General features: G+C 42.5%; 1 protein-coding gene across 3 annotated transcripts in view; it reads left to right on the forward strand.

Moving 5' to 3' along the window:
- The window catches only part of CLMP (CXADR like membrane protein), a 48,310-nt gene that overhangs the window by 25,332 nt on the left and 8,719 nt on the right, over positions 1-14,259 (forward strand). For all 3 annotated transcript variants that reach the window (XM_035345994.1, XM_035345995.1, XM_035345993.1), the window contains one exon: positions 13,493-13,650. In XM_035345994.1, the coding sequence (XP_035201885.1) occupies positions 13,493-13,650 (158 nt within the window). The remainder of the gene's footprint in view (positions 1-13,492; positions 13,651-14,259) is intronic.

The raw sequence follows: 14,259 nt of genomic DNA on the forward strand, positions 1-14,259 counted from the left end.
TTTTTTTTTTCTTTTTTTTTTTTTTTTTTTTTTTTTTTTTTTTTTCAGTTTTCTGTGGTCAATTAATGACTGACTGTGCTGGTACTTAGGAATAAATGTCGGTGTTGTACAAGTAAATATTGGAGGGAATTCAATGTCAAATGCACGTATGTATTTACTTGCAAGTTCAGGCAATTGGGAAGCAATATCAGGTGATGTATCTGAAGAGACAGAACAGCTTGTTGTTTCTGTCCTGTGGAGAGGACTGAATATGCTGGTACTGGAGTAAAGAAACTGGAGACAGCTGTGACCTGCTCACAGATACTGTCAGCAGTAAAAAAAGAAGCTAAATTCATTAACTAAATTATGTGCTCAGCTATCCCCACAGACCACACATGCTAGTAGAGCTGGAGTTTACTGTAAATGTGGCTGACAGATGGCTGCCAGACATTACAATGGACTTAATCAGCAGAGAGCCCACCACCCTGCTCCAGCAGCTGTGTACACAGTGCGCATCGTGGCAGCTGAAGCCAAAGTGTGGCCCTCAGGAACTGGAAGTTGGGACGGCATAGAAGTTGTGGTGAAGCAGGAAGCCCTAAGGGTTTAGGGAGTTGTACTTGAGTCTCATGGGTCCCTCCTTGACCTGCTATGTGACTTTGAGCTTCTCACAGATTGTGTAAAGCAGGAGGGATGGCTGGAGGCCTTGGATCCAGCCTCCGGCTCAAAGCAGGGTTGGCTTACATCAGGCTGCCCAGGACTTGAGTCAGTCCAGTTCCGAAAAACTCTAAGGATGCTGGTTCCACAGTCTGTAAGCCCCTGTATCAGTGCTTGTATACCCTTGTGGTAACTTTTTTCCCTAATATGACTGGAATTGCCCTTTTTACATCTTGTCTATTGTCTCTCATCTATTTCATGTGTACCTCTGAGAAGAGTCTGACTCAGATTTCTCTATAATCTTGTTATTCTTTCTGTAAGCTTTTACATATTCATCCTGGAGGCATGCAGGTATTCTCACATAAATTTGCAAGGACAGAAGTGAGGCACAGAAGCTGCAGCTTGTCCAGGAGCCCTTCTGTAGCAGGGCTGGAGGTCATTTTGTAGAGTTGGTTTCTTGTCCCCCCAAGGAAGCTTAGATGAATTCCCTGAGAAATCCCCACTGCCAAGTCTCCCAAATCATTCAGCAGAAAACTTTAATCATTTTTCTTCAGGCTGTTCAGAGAAGCTTGCTTCTATGAAATGCCTGTATTCCTGCACCAGCACTGGAGTCCTCGTATTCTCTACCTTATCCTACTTTCTAGAGAAAGAGCTGGGGGTCCTGGTGAATGTGAGCAGTGTGCCTTGTGGCAAAGGCCAACAGCATCCCGGGCTCTTAGGAAGAGTTAATATCAGGTCATGGGAGGTGATCCCTCACCTCTACCCAGCAGTGGTGAGACCATAAGTATACTGGGTTCAGTTTGGGACTCCCCAGTATGAGATGGATATCCTTAAACGAGCCAACCTAAGGGCCACAAAGATGATTAAGGGACTAGTGTCTGTTTGGAACAGGGCCTTGGACTAGATCAAGTCCAGTCCCTCACAGCCTCCACCATCCCATGGTTCTAAGACACCTTTAAGGGACGTAATTTATCAGGAGTTAATGTCAGGTGCTACAGATACTGCTTGCTGCCCTTAACCACGGTTGTAAAAGGGACTCTGAAAGATGGTACGTGTGTTGATCTCACAATTGTATTTCAGCTGGACGCAAAGTTTATAAGATGCCATTTAACTTCTGAGAACAATTACCAGAATTAAAAGGTGTTAGAGAAATGGAAGTTTAAATGTGCAGTCAGCACTACAGGGCATTGCTTTTTGCAACCTTTTGTACCAACATCCTTCAAATATTTCTAGGTGGTCAGGACCAGGTGTGGATGTTTAAGACAGTTCTTCACACTATTGTTTCAACATCTCCTGTTTTATGAACATATTCAGAGCTGTACTTGACAGAAACCCTTCTTGAAGTTAAGGAAATGAGTTAGTCAAGTTGTGGTAGGAACCTCCAGTCTGCATAAGAGCAAAGGAAAATATTTGCTTTTAGGTTGATGGTCAGACTTCTTATATACACTGTGTAGAGGATGGAGATTCAGAGTCCCAGTGGTAGAACTGCAGCTGGTCATACCCGTTTCTTCTAGGCTTCTGTATACTTTGCCTGACCTTTACAGTATGTTTCTTGATAAGATACCTGACCTTTTCACATCCAATTAGCAGATTTGTTCAACTGTTGCCTGAATCACATTTTATCCCCCTCTCTCCTCCAAACCCCTCTTTCTGTTCAGCATCTCGGAAACATCGTGCTTGCTCACCAGAGCTCGCTGTGCTGCAGCTCCTATGGCTTCCTTGTGCTCAGGACACTGCTATCCAGCTGTCACTTCTCACGGAGAGCTCTGCCTCTCTGGTCACACTAGGAGCATCCCTCCCTTCAGAGGAGGAACATGTGCCAGAGGGGAACTAGATTACTCTTTTGTGCAAAGGTCACAGGAATATTTGGCAGGCATGATGCTTGCATGTTCTCATTCAGGGTTTCCCCTAGCAATGGCCCTAGGCTTTTGCAGACTTTCCTGCTCTGCAGAGCCCTTGGTATTTGCAAACATGCAAAATATATGTAACGTGCATTTCAGCTGCTGGCAGGAGATCCCTGCGGTGAGCAGAGAAAATCTGCTTCCTGACCAAGCTCGCTCCTATTGCAGAGGCAATTGTTTTGGTGATATGACCACTAGAAAGTAGTTCAGTGTGGTTCAGCTCTGACAGATTCTGAGCTCTTTAACTCTAGAATAGGCTCCTTCCCTCCCAATAATTTACAGGTTTTATTTAGCTTAAGGGATGCTGAAGCTTTGTTTTAGTCCTACTTGCATGGTAGAAAAAGTCACTTAAAATGGCATTAAAAAAGTCAATACTCTAAGGCTGCATCTGTTTCTGAGGAAGTGAAATGGATCTGCTTTGGTTTACTCCTTATTCCCTTACCATCATAAATGGTAACTCAAGTCATGCTTTGAACTTTTAAAACAATACAAGCATTTTGATTTATGTTAAACTTTTTTTTAAAAAAAAGTAGGTTTATGGTAAATAAGTAAACAGTTGAAAACAAAAATAGACTTTTCCACATGTTTTCAGTTGCTCTGAAACTTTCACAGAAGAAAAGCCATTCATTTTCTTGTGTTCTTTGGTTGCAGCATTGTTGCTGCACTTAACTGACTTGATTAATGTAACGTTATTGTGTAGCTGTGTCCTTTTTAGGCTGGTAGGCTGTTGTCATGTGGAATAGATCCAGAAGTCTGGGGAACATGGAGCTTGACCCTCAGCTCATAAGCTATGATCTTATGGGTAATGGAATCCTTCTCAGACCTCAGCATCCCCGGCTGTTGTCAGTGCACTTGTGTCTTAGGGTCAGCTGTGCCCAGTCATTGAAAAACATATAGGTGTGGGTTTATCATTGCCATGCTTTGCATTAAGAGTTAAGCAACACACTCTTACCTCCTGACTTTAAGTCCTTTTAAGTTCTGAATCGTTTGTAACAGCTGTGCAGCATTGCTGTCAGCAGTTAAAATAGCTGTTGTGCTCCTCTTCGGGAGATGTGTCCCTCTGAAGGGAGAATGCTTTCCAAATTATGCTCATCTTTTAAAGTCAAAGCAAGTTCTCACAAGTATACTACTCAGCCTGCCCTTTAGTTTTTAAGTGTTACCAGGAAGACCTCATGATCATTTTGAATACATAACCCACCAAATGCAAGACCAGACCTAATTCAGTGCAACACAAATCTAATGCTCTGCATGTAGAGATCTCGTGAACTATCTGGCTGATGCCATCCGCCTAAGATGCAGTAGGTGCGTGTCTCTTCCAGCATTTACAGGGGGGTTGCATTGTTCTGTAATCCCTACTTGTTCAATTTGGCTTCAGAAACCAAGATTTACAGAGTGTATCTAGTCTTCCAAGAGACTTGAGTGCATGTGTAGAGATGCAGCAGCTCCTGGTACTGGGGGGCTGGACAGAAGAGATCTGTTCTTAGGGCTCTGCTTGCAGCTGGAATGCTGTTGCCCCAAACTGGGGGAAAGGTGTAGGGAAGGAGCTGAATAAATAGTGATAACACAATTAAGAATGTGATCTTCATTTACTTACATACTGAAACCAGTGCAAGGACAAGGCTTAAGAGAACTAAGCTACTTGTATTTTCTAACCTCCAACAGGCTCTGTAAGTATAACTTAATTCTGGCAACTGTTGCAGTGGTGAGGAATGGCTGGGTAGGCAGTATCTGTAACCCTGACCCTTCCAGAGTCAGCCTCCTGTTGCTCTTGCTGTGCTCAGACTCAAAGATTGCACCTTGTATTCATCCCAGAAGTGCTGCAGAATTTCACATCTTCCCCAAGACTTACGGGGATGATGGGGAGGAGCTGCTGCTGCTGTTCATTTTCTGCCCTACAGCTAGGCTGTAGCTGAGTGTTTGAGATTGAGTGACTAGGAGAATATGAGAAGTGACAGAGTGCTAATACATTAGGCATTCATTCTGTATCATATTAGCAGTGCTTGTAGTGGATAAGTGAGATGTCATACCACGTTATGTGCAATTATGGGTGCAGAACTGAGCATCTCACTGAAATAACATGGATGTGCTGAACAGGGGCTGAAGCCTGTACCTTAAAACCACATCCAACTTGTTGAAAACATCTGAGATACAGAAAAGGATAAAGTTTACTTGTGAGTACCTTCCAGGTTTCTTAGTAGCTTTCTTGGCATTCTTGTAACAAGTTCAAGTTCTATGACAAAAAGCAGCAGCAGAGCAGACTCAGTTCAGTGCTTTCTGATTAATCTGTTACATTTTGGTGCTGAGAGGGCAAAAAAGAAATCCTTAATACAGCCGTGGTTTTATCAGGAATCTTTATCCATCTCAATCTCTTCAGAAAACTTTCTGAGTTATCTCAGCTGATACAACCCATTGCTCTCAAATCACAATATTTAATATAGTGAAATAAATTGGATTTCCAATACCTACAAGTCCTTAAGGTTTATTGATATAGTATAGCAATTTAAAATAAAATAGTTATGATTAAAACAGCAACTTAAAGATTTGATAATACCAAGGTTTACATTAAATTTACTGCAGGGTATCAGGGCTTTCTCAAGTTGTGTGCCTAAGGATTTCCCCTTTTTCCCTGGCATTAGTCAGCAGATGATCTTTGAATCTTGAAGCCTGCCCTAAGAGGTAATTGTGCCTCAGTTGTCAACAGTGTTAAACCTCGGAGATAGCCCTGAGAGGTTTTCTAGCTCTGGGGGAGTTCCTCGGTCACAGCCTGCTGTGATCCCAGAGAGCTCAAGGGGCTCTTTGCTTAGAACTGTTATTTATAAGAGCATGAGATGATTGACTAGTAGTACTTTTCCATTCCAGCTATGGTTCAGATAAGGCAGTTCTGGTATTTTCCACCAACTGTGCTGTTCTGGTGTATTCCAGAACCTGGTACTTCTCAGATTGGGCTGTGACTCAGGACACAAGGGTTTGAAATGTGACTGGGGAGCACCTGCTTGTGCAACTCTCCTGTTGGCCATTGACAAGAGGGATGTCTTAATGTTAATTTTAAACCATAGCTGGCTTTGGGGAAAGAACTATTCCACCTCACTCAGCACAAACCTTTGCAGGGTACTCAAAGCAGCCCAGAGATGCTCTCAGGAAAAGGGAATATCCAACAGCCTTAGGTGCTTCAGCCCCCTGAGGATGTGATATGTACTGACAGTCTCTGTACAGATTTCATCCACACAGCTGGAAATCACCAGCTGCATTACTGAAAGCCTTAGCTGATCTGTGTTCCTGTAAAAAGAAGACACCTGGATCACTTTCCTGATGAAATGCCTGGACTAGAGGCTAAGGGACTTCACACATCCCTCTGTATGAACATTTTGTGACCTATTAAATAGGAAGAAACAGTTCTGATGTAGTCTTTTCTGTTCTCTGTGGTCTCCAGGGATATAAATCCAGAACTGCCTACTTGCACTTGATTTTAAAATACAATGAGAAAAAAGACAGACACGGTACATACATAGCTGCTGGCTGTCTCTGAGGATCCTCAGCTAACTGAATGCTTTGACATTTTTCCAGTATTCCAGAGTCTCTGCAGGTTTTGGACTCCGTTGTTTGTTGTTGTAGAAAGCAAGCTTCCTGCTGGCTTTTTTGGGGACAATTTTACCTCTTGTTCCCAGGAATGTGTAGGTAGGTTCCTTAGATGACATGTGGCCACTGGTACTGCCATGAGTCTCATCTGTGAGCCTCAGGCTGGCACTAGGGGCAGGACTTATGCTGCATTTAGGGCATTTCTGTGCACACACGTGTTCTGCCACTACGCTGATCTAACAGCTCACCATGGTTTGCCTCCCTCATCCCAGAAGGGCCAGGGAGCGAGGGGCTGCTCTCAGGAGCTTGGAGGAAGGGTGACCAACAGCTGGCAGTGTTTCTTCTGGCAGAAGCCTCTGTATCACCAGGAGGAATCTAGCCCCCTCCTGTGCTTTTTGCTTTGTCCTTGCAAACCTCTAAAAATCAGAGGCTCTGCTTCGTGAAATGTGGCTTTTTTCTCTTCTCCTTGGGCCTTCCCTAGCTCTGCAGTGGTTTCAATTCCAAAGACTTCACGTCACCTCGTGGAAACTCGGCAGCGTGCTGGAGCTCTCTTTGCTTTCTGTTTAACAGCCCCCTCAAACCTCAGCCCCAGCGCATGTGGTTCCAATTACAGAGGACCTCTGCAATGCGATGAGGATAGGCCGACCGCTTCATTTTGACACAGCCAGCCTGTCCCTGCGGGAACCGACTGCTAGCTCACATTTTTCTCATTTGACATGCTTTTGCTTCACAACCAAATTCCTGAAATCAAAGGGAGGCTGAGGGGAGCAGGCTGCAGGCAGCATGCGCTGGGGGCCAGGTCTTGGTCACTTGGAGCACTTGGGCTCTCGGGAGAAGGCGACCCCTGGCCTTTCTGTCTCTGCCAGCCAAGGAATACAGAAAGCAGATGTCCCAGAGCACAGCCCTGGCTGAGTTAATTATCCTTAGGAGACTTCCAGCCGCCCCCAGCTTTTCCTCCCTTGCACAAAGAATGCAGAATAGCTGTCTGTAAGAAGACACCATTTTGTATTTATTTTGGCCTAAAATGCTGTCAGGGTAACTAACTGTTAGTGCTAGCGTGGTCTGATGGCGAGCATGGGGTGTCATCCTTGTGGGTTGTTCTTATAGCTCTGTCACAAACTGAAGTAGCTCTTCACCATTTTGGTTGTCCACTGCAGAAGACTTAAAGGGGAGATGCAAGATGATGTGCAGGTCTGTCCTATTGCCACTGAACAGTAATAACTTAAAGAAAAAAACGATTCATTTCTCAGCAGAGAAGTAGTAGAACTAGTGTCTGTAGTGTCATTGATACTTAACTGAGTTTCAAAATCACTCAACCATCTCTGAAAGTTTTACTCCAGATGTAGTTCTTTGGCCACAAAGAATTCTGTAGTCAGCCTCCCATCAAAGCATGTAAAATACTAAATGTGTTTATTACAAAATGCTCAGATCTTGTTCATTAGCACTCATGAGAGCACTAGATGGAGAGAGGGCAGACTTTTGCTTTTCCATGAAGAAGCTCAGTAAATAAATTCTTACAAGACTACAGTAAGATCTAACAGATGTGAAGTCTTAAATTCCTGGCATGAAGGAGTGGTTTGAAGTTGCACCATGTCAGGCTGAGCTGTTTTTTAACTCTCAGACATTAGTCTTGTGTATATATTGTTTAGACAGATACTCTCTTTAAATACTTGCTTGAGTGGATCGCATGTATTAAGCCTGTCAATAAGCGAGTCAAATGTACAGGGTTATTCAGCTAGAGAAACATTACCTGTCTGAATAATACAGTGGACACTTACTCTTTGGAGTGTGCACTAATTTAAACAGTTTAAATAGATTTTTTTTTTATTATTCCTTTTAGTTGAAATGGTCTAAATGAAGTATACTTCCACAAGCGGTTCAGCCTGCAGGTCTAGCTGAGCATGGGATCGTTGGACACACCGAGGTGGTTTTCTAACAGCCTGGATTTTGAGAAGAATGCGTTATTCAGAGCACTGTAAGGCCAAACCTTCCTTGGAATCAGGCAGTGGGATTGCACTGAGGTGTGAAAATAAATTCATTCAAGAGCATCCCCTAGAGGACTTGACAGGCTACCAAAATTTTTAATGTTGAAAAAACTTGTCTTTAGCAAACTATTCTCCTTTCAGGATGTGCCCTGGCAGCAGTGGCCATTCACTGCTTCTGTCACACATTCTTCCAGGAAACAGTTTGATAACGAACAAAGCAGACAGAACACCTGGCACAGGTGAATGGAAATTGCCCAGGCAGTCCTATAAACCGTGCACATAAATCTGACCAGAGTTTGGTTTTGATTTATTGAAGAAAGCTTTCCTCAGCAGCAGAGTTGAGTCACTCACCTGCTTCTCTACTGTGAAGAACGCCTCCAAATACAGCTTTTTAACCTTGTGCACTGTATCCCATAGAATTAAGATCCAGATGCGAACAGCACTGTTAAAACTGAAATAGATAAGGTTGACCATAGAATAAATGGAAAATGAGTGGCAGAAAAAAAATCAAGTGTATAAAGAGACTGGCTTGGAGCATGAGTGGTAATTAAATATCATGTTGTGAGGTCTTCTGCTTTGCTACTTGTCAGATTATTTTTGAAATTTCTTACAACTTGCTAACTTATTGTAATGCAAGAATATAAAAATGTAAGCTGCTTCATGGATTTATTTGGAAAGGTGCTTGTGTTGTGGCCTTCAAGGCTGAAGCTTCTAAAACGGGGTCAGGCTAGGTGACTGGCCTAGGACAATCCACGTTAAATATCTTTTATTTTTAAGGTTTGTATTTAGTAAAGCACTTCTATAAAAATATGCTTAATTTAAACAAGTATTTACATCTCACTTCACTTACTTAAGTTGGTGACCCTAACTTTTCTAAATAAGCGCTTAAGCTCCAGGAATCCACTTTGTCTCCTCCTAGCACAGGATGTCTCAAGTCACAGGGAAATTACAGGTTGAGTTTCTACTTCTCGGACACTACTGCCTTGGAATAGTCTGCTGCAAATGTAATTTTTGATAAAAAGCCAAAATAAGCTTTCAAAAAAACCTTTTAAAAGTTTAGCTGAAAAGTATGCTTCACAAGAGAAGCCTCTGGAGCCCCGGTTTTGACACTGATATCCCAAATGATCCTAGTGTGGTTATGGTTTGGGCCAGGTTTGCAAAGTGTCACTATGGATTTCTTGTATCACAATTCTTTGGATTTTTGTAAGCTATTCCTTCTAACTGTAGCAGACAAGTATATAGCACAACTTTTTACTTTTAAAAAGTATTGTCTATATTTAGCATTACTTCCTAATTCAAGATGCTTTCTGAAGCTAATTAAAGATTTAAATCTGGAAGCTCTTTAGCTTTTAGCACATGAATTTGCCTAAAAATGTCAGCAAAACATTTTCAATCTGATTCTGCATTTATTTTTGTGCGTTTATAGATCTGTGTGTATTTAATGTTCTCAGTATGTGTACTTGTGCGGATGTATATATATTCTTGGTATTGCATGGCCATGAAAATAAAACTGAGCTTTATAATAATGTGTGTGAAAGCACATATGATCGTGTTTGGGATTCAGACATGAAAACACTTCTTTGGGATAACTGATGAGGTCTGACAACACCCAGTTGTGGTGAGCTCAATATTTGCATTGCACCAGGGATGGTTTCTTCTCTCTAAGTCCACTCCAAAAGGCAGGCTTTCTGGAAATTCAAACCTTCACGTAGTATCTGCAGTGCACTTAAAATCAGTCACTTAGGTGTTTATATGAGTTCTGGGAAGTACTCGGACTACTGTCCTCACTTTTATTTTGTTGACCCTAAGGATGCAAGGCAGAAGGGCCTGGTACTGATGGCAAAACTCTGCCTGTGTGCCCTGGCTGGTTGGATCTGTCCTTATCCTGAAATCTGGTGGTGTGGTGTGTATATTGTGCTCTTAGATGCATTCGCTTGGTATTGTTTAAAATACTTGCTGCTCTGTAATTCCTTGGATTTGAAGCATTAGCAATGGATAAAAGACAAATCTTTCTCCTTTGTCTACTGGGTGCCAGAGCTATTGTCTTCTGAACAATTGTGCAAGTGTTAAGGCATTACAAAGGTCTCCTCCCCCAAACAGAGAATGCTGCAGTGTGTCAGCAAGCCTGGCACGGCACCCAAGGCTTTTTTTCAGCCCGTGAGCCACTGCTTTGCAATGGGCCTTGGGCTCCTGCTCCGCAGAAACAAACTGACCTCCCTCTGGAGTCGTGGGACGTAGGCTGAGTAAATTGCTGAATTACTTGTGGCAAAGAGCCCCACACAGGATGTGGAAGGGGAAGAGGTTTTTTGGGTAAGAACTGTGGAGCCTGCATACATATTGCATTACTGAGCCAGACCCGGGGGTCTGACATTTGGGAAAATCTTGTCTTAATCTTCTGTCATCTGCTGCAGCCAGCACAAAAGGCGTCACCCGGGGCGTGCTATGCCCTCATGGAGCTGGGTAAGGAGCAAGGTCTGGAGCCTTCTGCACACACACAGCACAGCAAAAGACTTGCCCAGAGCAAGCTCCTTGCTCAAACCAGCTGATGTGCTCTTTGGCCAGCATGCAGGGTTGTTTGCTGCTATGAAGGGTTGCCCATAAGGAATTTCTCATTTAAACAATTTAGGCTGGAAAATAACCGAATGCTATCTGCAAACTCCCATTTCTTTGAGCTGTTCTTGCTGGATCTCATCTGTAGATAAATGAGAGAACCTCAGATAGCATTTATTCTGTGAATAATAACTCAAAGTAACTAGATTGTTGCTCAGACATAGTCTCTAGTTCCTTTCTGTTCCAAAAACACAAATTCCAGCTAACATCCAAAGGCAAATTTCCGTTTCTGTTCCATCACCTCTTGCCACAGTGAGACCCTACCCAAACAAAAAAGCATGAGGAAAGCATGTGGTCTGTTCACTTCAAATTCTCTTCAGATTTAGCACAGGTAATTTTGATAACTCTGAGTACTTCTAGGAAGCTGTATTTTGAGCTTCCTTTTGTCTTTGTGCAGGTACGGGTGACTGGAAAGAAAACGTGAGGGTTTTGTCTAGGACACCTGCAGGCTTCCTTTGGAGTTTGTGGGCTTAAAGAACCAATAAGGACCAAAGGGATTTTTTTTTTTTTTTGAATAAGAAAGACAGCTATGTCATGGAAAAGGGAACACACAACCTGTGTGATGCTCTTGGTAATCAGTTCACACGGATACAACCTGCAGTTCTATGGTGAATCAGCTCCCAAGTACCTGATGGCGAATGGACCATTGAAAAGGCTTTAGGTGCTTTAGGAATTTGCTGATACTATCTTGCTAGAGGGCTCCCTGATCTTACTCCTCTATAGAAGATGAGCTTACAGGTGAAGGGCTCTTGAAATTCAGAGCCTGCTTGCTGGGGGCAACAAGAATAGACCAAGGTGCTCTCCTAGAAACAGTCTATCCAAGCCAGAGATGAAGGAAAGTGATACAAATATACTGCATCAAAAAGCAATTTTTAATCCTGATCAGGGTTTCTAATGTAAAATTGCATTTTAAAATCTAGAATACCCCGTGATATGTATACAAAACCTCCGTGCTCTGCTGGCACTGCACTTTGAAGCTGTTGCAAATGTTATGCGAATGCTCGCTACTGTGGCGCTTTAATTAAACTTATTGATCAGCCATCTAGTGAGTATCAGCGTGTTAATGAGGGCAGCCTGCAGCAATGTGGCTGCAGGAGAGAGCAGGCATTTGTCTTAGGCAGAAGGTATAATTGTATTTGGCAGATGGAGCTTTGGGACTAGTGAATCCAGTGATAAAGTGGATTAATTTTCCCTTTAAAGAAAGCAGCTAATGTGACTGAAAAGGAGCTTTCATGCTCATCAATTCATGCAGAGATCTGTGCAGAGAGGAGTGTTTGATCCTTTGCAAGACTCTACCTGTCTGATATTTCAAAGTGCTTTTGTACATGTGTGCATGTAGCAGTTACCTTCTATACAAGTGCTCAACGAGTATTGACTGAATATTGGGAGCTGAGGGATGGTTGTGGTCTGAGGATGGGAATGGGAACAGGATGGGTAATTCTGTTCAGAATAAACAGAAAAACAGAACAAGCTAAGGCAATGTCACTTTTGATCACTTTTGATGTCATATTTCCTTTTTTTTTTTTTTTTAAGTTAAAGACCCAGTGTTTGAATACTAGCGCAGGAATAAATTTAGCCTACCTAACTACAGCTTCTCGAGCTCCTGCCAGTAATCTTGCTGTGTAATCATGGGGTTGTGTGTTCAATACACGTGTAACGTATCTTCCTAGTGCTGCCAACTCTCACTGTTTTAATCTCTTTTAATTGGTTTAAAAATTGTGAAATTTCAGCTTGCTTCTTTTCAGAGGGGGAAAAAAAATGTTTGGGGGCTTTCTTCTTCCACAGCAAAAATCAAGAACAACCCAGCTGCACTCGGAAGATTCAACACAAAAGGCCAATGGCACTTATGCCACAAAGCCACGTGGAAGCTCGGTTGCAAAATTTTTCATTTGGTTTGGTAGCAAATCTGAAAGTCCCTGGCCAGTTTGAATCGAAATTGAGCTCACCAGAGCCCGTTTGTTGTCTGGAGATCTGCAAAGCAAAGAATCAGCCCTTGATTCAGTTTCTTTCTAGCAGGGCTGCAATACGGAAGGAAACCCGGAGAGAACTATGAATTTCACTGTGATTTAAGCGGTGCTGGTTGAAAATTACTTTTTTCTGGGATGCGCCATCTGCTGGCTCTGGTTTCAGGGCGGTTAGCTTGTGTTTGGGGTTTTTCTTACGAACTTTGAAAGGACGCAGCTTCCATCTAGTGGTTCATCTTGGCAACTTCTTTTCCTTTCTTTTTCTCCTGACCGTTTTTGACGACTTCTCGTGGTTGGTTGGGTTGTTTGATGTTGCTGTTCAAAGAGACTTCACTATTCTACTCACACCGTGCTTTTGTAAGGGTGCCAGGCTGTTTTCTTGTTTCAAATGCTGAATTGCATGCAGAAACATCATTCAGTTTTAGGAAAGAGCCTCTAAGCATTCATTATCAGGCTGATGTAGGAATAAATCTATGGGCTCTGGAGGTCTTTCAGGCTGAAACATCACTTACAAAATAAGGGAATAAAAGGAGAGGGCAAAAACAATGAGGCGATCTGAAATTTTGAGCGCATGGAGGATGTAGGTGGATATATTAGCAAAAGTTTGTGTGACTTGAGCGTTCGCAGCTCTGGAGTGCAAAGCCATCTGTTCTTTGTGCTTAAATATCGGTGTGAAACTCACTCCCTGTGTATGGATAGATGTCCCCTTTAATCAGCTGCAATCTGTCCAGGAAGCCAAACTGTTGGGCTTTCTTTGACGCTGTGAAGCAAATGACGAAGAACCCTTATTCTCGGCCTCTGACCACCAGCGTCTCTCTTTCAGCTTCCTGTTCTGTTTGGCTGGCTGAGGCTCAGACTGAATTTAAGAGAGTGGCTGAAGAAAACGTGACTTTGCCCTGTCACCACCGCCTGGGCCTCCTGGAGCAAGGAAGCTTGGATATTGAGTGGCTGCTGCACATTTCTGAAACGGTGCAAAAAGCGGTAGGTGCATCCATGATCAGCACCTGCTGGGGGAAACTGCCTTGTTTCCATGTTGACATCATCAGCAGACATTCATTTAAAGAGAATTGTGATTTTCTTTGCAATTTATACTGAGGAAGTAAGCGGCACTTAAAAAAAAAAAAAAATGCTATTTAAAGAAATTTAAAATATATAAAAATTAATTGATATCATATATTGGAGTGGGTATTGATACAAACTGGGCTTTCTTTAAATCAACACTGTTATTTAATCAGTCATTTCTGGATAAGCCTCAAAATTACCCTTCAGATTTTCTGACCTGGCTTTCAATTTTATAGGTTCAGGTATTGAAACCTTGGTTTCAGGAAAAAAAAAATACAGTAGTTTAGTATTTAAAAAAATCAAGTCTGTGTTAACTTAAATTAGCTAGCTAAATCCAGCTAAGATTAGAGAATACATTTACATATTGTGGCATAAGCTTGTGTCTATTTTGATGCTAGTATAAATGCTCGAATATGAAGCTTTAGTTTAAATACAGTTTATGTCACAGTCTCAGACTTGAAATCCAGGTTAAATTTTCTGCCTTGCCATAGGCTTCCCGTGTGACCCTGGGTAAGTCCCTTAGCCATG

Source organism: Oxyura jamaicensis, chromosome 24 (genome assembly GCF_011077185.1).
Source record: "Oxyura jamaicensis isolate SHBP4307 breed ruddy duck chromosome 24, BPBGC_Ojam_1.0, whole genome shotgun sequence".
NCBI lineage: Eukaryota > Metazoa > Chordata > Aves > Anseriformes > Anatidae > Oxyura > Oxyura jamaicensis.